We start from the raw sequence: 10026 nt of genomic DNA on the forward strand, positions 1-10026 counted from the left end.
TATGAAAGTGAGTAAAAGATGGAAAAATACGAGGAGGAATCACCGGGATAAACTCAATTGATGGAGATGGAAGCCAACGGGATGAAGGTGTAGAATCCTATAATAAGCGAGTTGAGGAAACCATGGGAGATGGCGGCGTCAATTCTGTAAGAGTCGAAGAAGCAGGAGCAGTAGTATGGGTGGACAAGGGCTCAACGGGAGTGATAGGAGGAAAGTGATATCATGCACTGAAAGTTCAAGGAAAGTGGACGTGGGTAGAAGGGACGAGACTCATAAAAATTCACATCCCAATAAATAAGCATCTGACGACCAACATGATAAAAAGTGATACCCCTTTTGCTCACCACTATATCCTAAGAAGGCACACTCAACAGACTAAACGATCAGTTTGGTGCCCTGCAGAGCAGTGGATGGCTGAAGATTGATGGCATAGGTGGTAGTTGAGACAACGCATGCCCAAAAGTGAGGCGGAAGGGAGGCAGCGATCATCAAGTCACGAGCCATCTCAAGAAGGTGACGATGCTTGCGCTCAGCCATACCATTCTGAGCATGAGCACCCGGACAAGAGAAATGAGCACGAGTAACCTGCTTGACAAAGACTCCACGCAACATCTTGGATACTCTTTAGCAGAGTCATGCGCTTCCTCCTGATTGTCCATCACGAGTTTTACACTTTCCCTATGAGTCAGACTCGTTCTCTCCATCATCTTCTCCATCCCTTCCCTCTCCTTGCCAGTGTTCGTTGATGAACTAGCCATGGCCGTCGATCCCCCTTGACTTCTCCCTCAACCGTCCCATGTGTACCAAGGGTGGGCAGGGTCGCCAGGACCCCGTGATCACCCCGAACACACTAACCAAGAGCGGTGGAGAGGGGTAGAGCCTAGGGCAGGAGATCGCGGCCGGAATCTCACGATCGCGCCTTGGGAGATAGAGTCACCGGTCCACTCGAAACCCTAGAAAACGTTTCGGGGATTAGATTTGCTTTTATTTATAAGGAATTGAATATATTCATTTTTGTAGTAAAAATATACTACATTATAAGCAGAATCGCAACATGTGCATGCCTGCCGTTAGATGAAAACCCAACACAGCAGCACACAGGCACGTCATTGTTCAGCGTCCCACACCTTCATCGTGTCTTACAGCAGTACATATGCCCACGTTTCGACACAACTTAAATGCAAATACGATCACGCCTTCACTGCGGCGCTGGCGGCGGCGGAAGTGAGGCTCTGAAGGTGCCTCTCGACGACGTCGAGGCCGCACAGCTCCTTGACGTCGGCCATTGACGCCGGCACATCCATCTGGAACGTCAGCGGCGAGTTGGCCGAGAATTCCTTCCTGGCCGCCCTGATGGCCTCCCGCATGGCGCAGTGCACCGACGCAGCCAGCAGCAGCGGCGGCTCGCCGGACGCCTTGGAGGAGAGCACGCGCTTCTGGTCGCGCGCGCTGTTAATGAGCTCCACGTTGAACTGCTTAGGGATGGTGTCAACCGTAGGGATCTTGTACGTCCAGGTGCCGTCGTTCACCACCAGCCCGTCGGCGTTCCTCGCATAGTCCTCGTTCGTGAAGAAACCCACCCCTTGCACGAACGCGCCCTCCACCTGATCCATCCAGCAAAAATGAATTCAGATTACAACGATCTTCAGCAATAGCAAGTGGATGTGCTGATCGGCAGCGAGCTCACCTGGCCGAGGTCCACCGCCGGGTTCAGGCTCTGCCCACAGTCGTACACAAGGTCGCTCCTCAGGATCGTCGTGCCCCCAGTCAGCACGTCGATTTCCACCTCGCTTACGGCGGCTCCATAGTTGATGTATTTTACAAAGGCTGGGTCTGGCGTCCAGAAGGCGTGCGCCGACAGGTTCACGCTTGCCATGTTCGCTTGGGCGATCAGGGTGCTCCATGGCACCGGCGAACCGGACTTCGCCTCGAGGCCCTCTTTGATGGGCTTGAGGCGCTTGACGAGCACGGTGCACGCCTGCCTGACCGCCTCGCAGCTGCTCTCCGAGGTGGTGCTCCCGCCGGTGAAGCCGCCCTGGATCATGCTCAGCGTGTCGGCCTGGATGACACGCACTTTGTCAAGGAGTCTGTCGGCGTCGGGGCAGAGCTCCCCTAGCCCGAATGCCGTCATTTGCTTCACCTTGGTATACAGCCCTTGCCCGATCTCCACGCCGCCAACCTCCACGGCGATCGAGCCGTCGTTCAGGATGGACACCTTCCCCGGCGTTGGCCGGAGGGTCACTTCATAGGTGATCGGCACACACGAGATGCCGCGCTTCTTCCACCTGCTCCCACCATTGAACCGCTCAACAGCCTCTGCCCTGCTCCGGTACTCCGGCGACGAGGCCAACTTGTCAAAGATGTCCACGAGGCTGTATGTCGGGGCGTCTCCCGCAGAGTCGCTGTAGAACTTCGTGAGGCTCTCGACGCTGTGGAGGTTCTTTCTCCGGACCGAATTGGTGTCGGACCCGAGCACAGACGCGACGTGCTCGATGATGGCCTCGGCGATGAAGGAACCCTGCACGTCGCCGGGCGCCCGCACCGCCGACTTGGACGACATGTTCGTCTTGCACAACTTGATGTCAAAGGCCAGGGCGCCCCAGTTATACTTCTTCAGAGAAGCGATGGTGTTAGCCGGGATCAACGGGCTCAAGTCCGGTGATATCCCGGCGTTGATGCCGAGATCGACGTGCAGCGCCGTGAGCGTGCCGTCCGACTTGAACCCGACGGAGTACTTCGCCTTCATCGGGTGACGCCCTCCTGCCATGATCATATCCGTCTTCCGGTCGAGGTACATCCGGACAGGGCGCCTAAGCTTGAATGCAGCAAGCGCACACGCACATGCAGCCTGAAGAACACAACAATTTCTCCATGATCAGTTTCATAAATGTCAGAACTTATTGTTGGTGTGTAGTCTGAATGAACTTACATGGGTTCCTTTCATTCCCTTTCCACCAAAGCCACCTCCAACTCTCCTGGTGATGATGCGAACATTGTGGTAGGGAAGGCCAAGGAGGTCCGCGACGACATTCTGCGTGATCTCCGGTAGCTGCGTCGAGACATAGACGGTGATGCAGTTGTCTTCGTCAGGGATGGCCAATGCAGTCTGCGTCTCCATGTAGAAGTAGTACTGTGATTCAAGTTTCACCTGTCGGAAATTAACAGAAGTTACTAGGTGTCAATATTTGGGCCTTGTCTGAAACTAAGAATGCAGCCTCCTAAATATCAAGTGTGTACCTCTCCTGATAGGATCTTGTGATCTGCTTCACACATCCCTTGGTCGAAGTCCCCAATTGGCTGAGGAGCAAAAAATGGGAGAACAGGAATGTAGCTGTCATGTTGGATGGCATCCTCTATTGTCAGAATTGGCGGCTCAAGATTCTCGGTGCTATACTCGATGATAGCTTGCTTCGCTGCCATATAGGCATACTTCTGTGTTTCAGCGATCTGAGTGATGGCAAGGAACATGATGATGCGATAAGTTCAAATGACCTCTTAAAATTCAGGGTAAAAATATACTACTGGTTATGCATTTTCCTGAAATTGAGTTCAAGCGGTTCAGAAGTAGGTACCACGATGCCAATATTTTGACCAGCAAATTCAGAAACCGGATCGCCGAAAAGAGCTTCGTTTCCTAGAAACGCCCAGCCGGATCCAACATTTTTTCCACCGGCAGGAATGTCCTTTGCGGAGATAACTGTGATGACCTTTTCTGAAGCCAAAGATGATCTGAAGTTGACACTTTTTATATGGGCATGAGGGTGTGTGCTGTAGATAAATGCTCCATAGAGGCAATCCTTGGGAGCAGGGATGTCATCAACATACACAGCCTCCCCTGGAAATCAAGCAGGAACAATGTCAAGCCCATGTTTCAGGACAGAAATACATTCAGGGATGAAGCATTTCAAATGGTTCAGCATGATTGAAGCAGTGTACTAAAGATGAATAAAAAGAAATCCCAAACAATCTTGTTCAAGCTACAGAAATCTAAGAAGTTATAAGGTTGAAGTACTACTAGCACTTGTAATTCAAGAGTACAAACTAATTTAAGTAAACACTTGTAAGCTAAATAAAAAAATGGAATCAGAGTGTAGGAGTATACCAGAAGCTTGCAACTCGGCCCCGGATTTCGTGATCGGCTTGCCGACAGGTTTGTATTCGTCATTGAAAACCAGTTCTTGCCTTGAACGAATCGGCAAGTCATCGCTGACAACCTTACCATGCTTCTCGGGGTCATTAGGACATGATCCATTGGGAGCATTCAGGTTGTTACCAAGTGCAGAAAGGAAACTGAATAAAAAACTGACAGCCAAGCTGACTCTGTACTCAGGGTGTGTGGTGCCTTCTGACGGCGAGATAACATCTTTCAGCAACTGAACTGCTTCAAGTATAACCGGTGCACTCACTGATTTCCCCTTCAGGAATTCCTCAACTTTCCGAGCCCGAGTGGCGTGATCGACGCCGTAAGCACCAAATGCTAGGCAGATTTCGTCGATAATGAGCTCCCCTGATGCTGCATCCCCTGAAGTCCTTGCCAGGAATGCAGAATTCACATAGGAGACAGCATTGCCGAATGGTCTGGGAGCTGCACGAGATGTCTCGAAGATGACATTGTCTGAACCCCAATCAGGAACAAATATGCTGAGCAGTATGGTCTTGGCATCACAGGGAGGCTGCTCCAAGAACTCCTCCAGTGTTAGGGACAGCATCTTGGAAGCAGTCTGGATTGTGACCGTCGAACCCGCGGCAAGAAGAACAGTGACGATGTCTGAAGCGAATGGCAGCCGCTGCGCCATGATTACATTCCCGCCGATCGTCCCCATGTTGCGGATGAACGGCGAGGCCACCTTGCTGAGATGATTGGCGATCTTTTTAAACACCGGTGTGCCATCGGAGAAGATCTCGATGGCTTTGGAGATGGACACGGCTGCCCCAATCTCCACCCCCTTGTTGCTCCTGTCGATGACCGAAAGTTCTGGTATCCCTTTGATGTCGATGTATTTTTTATATAAGTCTTGATCCTTGTACACCCCGGCACCAGTGTTTGACGCCACGATCTTGACGGAGTTTTCGTCGAGCCATTTGGAGTCAAAGAGGGTATGGAGCTCCTCGATGCTCTTGGGATGGTACCAGCCATCTTCGCCGGCGTTCACCACTGGAGCATCGTTCATTTGACCCTTGATCTCAGACTTTAGGAACTCAGGGAAGGTGCAGACGGCGCCGCTGGAGTATTCCGGCAGCTTACCGACGTCGGCGCGGTCAGTGCCTTTCTTCCAGAACGAGTTGAGGCCGAGGTCCTCGAGGTCGACGTCAGCGGCGAAGCTCTTGCAGGTGTCGAGGATGGGCCGGTAGCCAGTGCAGCGGCAAAGGTTGCCGGAGACGGCGTGCTCGGCCTCGGAGCAGGTGAGCTTGGAGAATCCCGTTGGCGGGGCAGGGCCGTCGGGCTTGTCGGCCTTGACGAGGGCGGAGAAGATGGACATGCACATGCCGGGGGTGCAGAAGCCGCACTGGGAAGCGTGGAAGCCGGCGAGGCGCTGCTGGACAGGGTGGTAGCCATGGCGGGTGTTGCCGATGCCCTCGCTGGTGGTGACCGAGCAGTGGTTGAGGCTGCCGACGAGCGTCAGGCAGGAGCTCGCCGAGTGCTCGGTCACCTCGTCGGTGGCCGGGTTGTACTTGGAAATGAGGACCACGCATGCGCCGCATCCACCTGCACGCAGCAACATGACATTGTAAATCAGAAACACTGCCGGCTACACAAATGGTTGGGCAGGCCAAGCTACAGAAGAGCACAATTTTCCTTTCCTCAAGTTCTGACGGCACTATTTCAATAGGCATCAACTCAGTTATTTCGAGAATCATCTCAATTCCAAACAATATGAATGCCTTCTGAAAGCCAAATCTACTTAAATTGCAATCTATAAACTTTTGTAAGAAAACCAATTGACTGACAATTCATGCTACCAAATCGCTAACTGCGAATCTCAGATTTCCATAGCCTATGGGGAAACTGGTATTGAGAATCTGAGATGACGCCGTGGTGCGATTAGGGCAAAGAGAGGAATTACTAGTGCGCGGTGGCTGTGCGGCCGGTCGTGCTCGTTGGCTGGGTCGCCCGTCGCCGGCTCGCCGCAGCTAGGTGCCTGGAGCATGGCCGCGCCGCCGCAGAATGGGGGATGGGTCGCCCTCGGCGCTGCAACTAGCTGCCTGGCTGCCGGGCCTCAACGCTGCCTCCCCGTCTCCGCCGTGCGACCTCCGCGTGGCTGAATCGGGAGCGTAATGGGAATTGGAATTTTTTTTCTCGAAAAAAAGGGGAAGAATCGGGAACTCGTGCATGCTAACGATAGGCCCAAAAGTATCTCGTGCCTTCGGTCAGGCTTCTCAATGATGTTAGGCCATGTATTATTGATGGTTATAGTTTTTTCGATCTGTGTTTCGATTTTCAGTTGATGGACATTCCAAATATAATTATTTCAATAATTTTCATACAATAAGAAAACACAAACCTCAAAAATCAAATAATTTTGACAATAGCCTAAAAAAGTTCAAAAAGAGTCCGTTATGTTTTTCTTGCAATTTTAAAGTCTTCAGCAAGTTCAACAAAAATAATACTTATAGATAATTATTCAAAGATAATTATTCTAAAAGAGTTTAAATTATTAAAAATAATTTAAATACATATTTATTTTTAATTATTCAAAACTAAATAAAGTATATAATTATAGATATTCACATTTATAAGATCACCTATATTTTAATCAATTTTGGAAACATTCGCACGAATTTCGATTATTATTGTCATATTTCCGCGAATATTATATACATGTACCAAAATTTTTATTATCTCAAAGTTTAAAAATAAATCATGAGTTGTGCGAAAATGTAATCAATTGTTCATGTGTACTCATAATGAAGCAAACCTTTTTACTAAAGTTAGCAACTTGCACATTTAGTTAGGGAAGCATATTCTGTTTTCGTGGTATGATGATTTCATAGTAATAGTACTATGAAATCAGCTATGTGAGAAAACAAGTGGAAGACTATATAATTCTCAACTAAAAAAAGGCAATCGTGAAGCACATGGTCCCATTAAATTACCTCGTTTATTGGCTATATTTTATGTAAAGTGATGTGAATCTATATAAACATCAATGTAACTACAAAAACATCTGTCGAATTGATACAGGCTAAAGTTTGCTGCCGATTAGAAATATCGCCGTGTAGCAAACTTAAGCACGTGCCAAAGGTTGAAATACCGTCGGTTGCACATGGGACCTGACCACCAAACGGAAAAATTGGCAATCACAATCACAAATCAGGGGGTCAAGGTCCAATGATTTGGGATGGGTGTATGAGGCTGCCTGTAATGGGAGTATCATAGGTAGTATCACGCATGCCAACTAAGCAATTTTGATGAAGTGGCATAGGAATTAAATGAAGAAAGAGAGGCTTGAGTATCATATCATGATACTGTATCATATTAAATGATGTGCTACTTTGTGTCATGCATGGCAATAAATACCAACATATGACAACATAAATGTAGTTCTTTACTCCCCATTACAGCCTGATTGCTTTGCACGCCTACTCCACTTACGAGAAAAGAAAAGTACAGCGGCAGGGTATGATTTTGTCTCCATCATGCCTGAGTGCCCGTAAAGAACCAATCCTCCAGCTTTACCCATTTTTTAATCAATACTATAAGTCATCCCCCCAAAAAAAGATATTATATCTCCATACCATCGCTAGGCCTGAGCGTAGTGAAAGTAACGTGCAGTGTCATTGCTGAGCGAGGTGTGTTTTTGCCCCGTTTCTATTCTCTCGGATTCATATTGCTTGTCCTTCAAACAGATGTCGTTGATCGATTGATAAGTAAAGCCATATTGGCATTTACCATTTGGCACGGGTGGTAAGCCATATCAAGAAAAAAAATTGCACTGAACGTTTGGAAGGATATTACCAGGTGATTCGCAAAAAAGAAGAAGAATCTGGTGTCTTCCACACAAAAATTGAGTTATACACTTGAGAGCAAGTTGATTTTTTTTTTCACTTATGGATCACTATGAAACTAAAGGAGCAGCGGCTAATGCGATTGTCTGTGCTGTCGAAGTGTTAATAGTAGGTTGGAACGTCAGTGCCTAGATCCTCTCCGGCTGGCAAGCAATACAAGTATGGTATTTGCCTTTCTATGTCTCCATATGTGTATACTTCTACATGCTTCGTTCATGTTGAAAAAAAAAACATGCAAGAGATGGTTAGATTTTTTGTGGTGCAACCAGTCTATCAAGGTTCAAGTTCTTGACTTGATATTGATGTTTAATTTTTTGATTTATTTCAATCTTTCCAATGATGTGCATTCAGGGTTCAAGTTCCCGTCGGTTACAAAAACGTCTATGGTGTCTTTGTTAATATCGAGATGATGTGACAGTCCAATCTTTCGAAGGTGCTCCTAGAGGTTCGTAGGGTGTGTGCATGTGTTTATAGGGATGAGTGTATGTGTATGTACGAGCGTCTGCATCTATACTGTGTTAATTTTTTGCAAGAACGGAACATGTATAGCATGTGCCTTGTCTCCGTTTGTGTTTCTTGCAATCTCCGTGATCAGATCGTCGCATGCTACGCTACGCCGCACACCGAGGCCGGAGAAGGCAAGAGGGTTCCCAAGAAGAAACATAGCTGTGATGGTTGCTGAATGAAAGATGCATGGCGCCAAAAGAAGAGAAGAAACAGAGAAAGAAAAACAGGTACATGCCTACCACAGGTACGATCGATCCTTTCCTACCTACCTGGCGATGTGTACGTGAGGAGACGATGAACGATAGCGTAGCGCTGGCTAACCTAGGCGAAGACGAGACGAGAGGTACCTGGGATGGGTGCGCATGTGGCGCGAGGTCCTACGTGCACGTATGCAGAGTTCAATCGATCTGGCTCGATCCGATCCGCTTATTCAGCCAAAGATTCTCTAACACTCTCACACACAGCGTAACGAACTAGTAGTACTGAGCGAGCTAGCCGCCGGAGATGAAATCGATGGAGTCGTCGGGGGCGGTGCTCACCTTCGCCGCAGCCGAGCTTGGGCCCCCGGACGGGCGTGCGAGTGCGGAGGAACTCCAGCAGCGTCATCGACGGGTCGACGCCGGCGGCCTCGTGCCGCGCGCCGTTCACCGCCAGCACCACCCGCTCCCCCGCCGACGCCGCCTCCTTCCCCAGCGACCCCATCTCTCTCTCCACAGTCCACACCCGGTCGACCTTCCTCCTTGAGCACCAGTCGCTCACCTAGTGCGCGCAGGGACACTGAGCCCCGGCTATTAATCTATCCTTTATACGGCCGGCAGCCGGCCGGCGAGGCACCTCGCTAGCTAAGTGGCGTTGGACGGGAGATGGGGAAAGCGACGGGAAATGGCTGGCGTGCGTGTGTGCTCAGCGCGGGCGTACTTTCACGCAAGTCAAGGGCGCGACGTGACGTTGGTGATCGCGTGGTCGAGGTAGGCCGAAATAACTGTTGTGACCTTGTCAGCGTTTATAGTCATAAACTGAACTCAACGAAAAAGTATTTCGCCATTTGACCCTTTTAGAAACGCCAGGGTCTATGGCGTTTCCACCCAACATAGAAACGCCGAGCAAGTTAGCGTTTCAAGCCAACACGCAAACGCCGAGGCGGCTAGCATTTCTGACCTGGGCCACAATCAGTCTGAACCCGCTGTTTTCGCTGACGTGGCCCGCTTGAAATGCCAAGGTCCTTGGCGTTTCTGACCAGGATTAAGTAACGCGCGCGGGCCGCTGGGGCGTAACACTAGTAGAAAACAGGGCTATGGTCCAGGCCGGGTCAGCCCATTAGTCCCGGTTCAGTCTAGAACCGGGACCAATATGGGCATTGGTCCCGGTTCGTGAGCCCAGGGGGCCGGCCGGGCCACGTGGGCCATTGGTCCCGGTTCATCTGGACCTTTTGGTCCCGGTTTGTGGGATGAACCGGAACCAATGGGCCTCGCTCCTGACCCACCACCATTGGTCCCGGTTGGTGGCTTGAAC

The 10026-nt window shown here is 49.8% G+C and overlaps 1 protein-coding gene across 1 annotated transcript; it reads right to left on the minus strand.

The window, feature by feature from the left end:
* Positions 1 to 963: 963 nt before the first annotated feature.
* Positions 964 to 9408, minus strand: LOC125529774 (indole-3-acetaldehyde oxidase). The gene is made up of 7 exons (XM_087521934.1): positions 9054 to 9408; positions 4103 to 5707; positions 3573 to 3835; positions 3238 to 3447; positions 2930 to 3148; positions 1688 to 2848; positions 964 to 1604 (listed from the first exon to the last, which is right to left on the minus strand). Exons 1-7 carry the CDS (start codon positions 9214 to 9216, stop codon positions 1191 to 1193), a joined length of 4035 nt encoding a protein of 1344 aa, XP_087378060.1. The 5' UTR covers positions 9217 to 9408; the 3' UTR covers positions 964 to 1190.
* Between the last annotated feature and the right edge of the window lie 618 nt (positions 9409 to 10026).

This window comes from Triticum urartu, chromosome 5A, assembly GCF_056163025.1.
Source record: "Triticum urartu cultivar PI428250 chromosome 5A, HENAU_Tu73, whole genome shotgun sequence".
In the NCBI taxonomy this organism is placed as follows: Eukaryota; Viridiplantae; Streptophyta; class Magnoliopsida; order Poales; family Poaceae; genus Triticum; species Triticum urartu.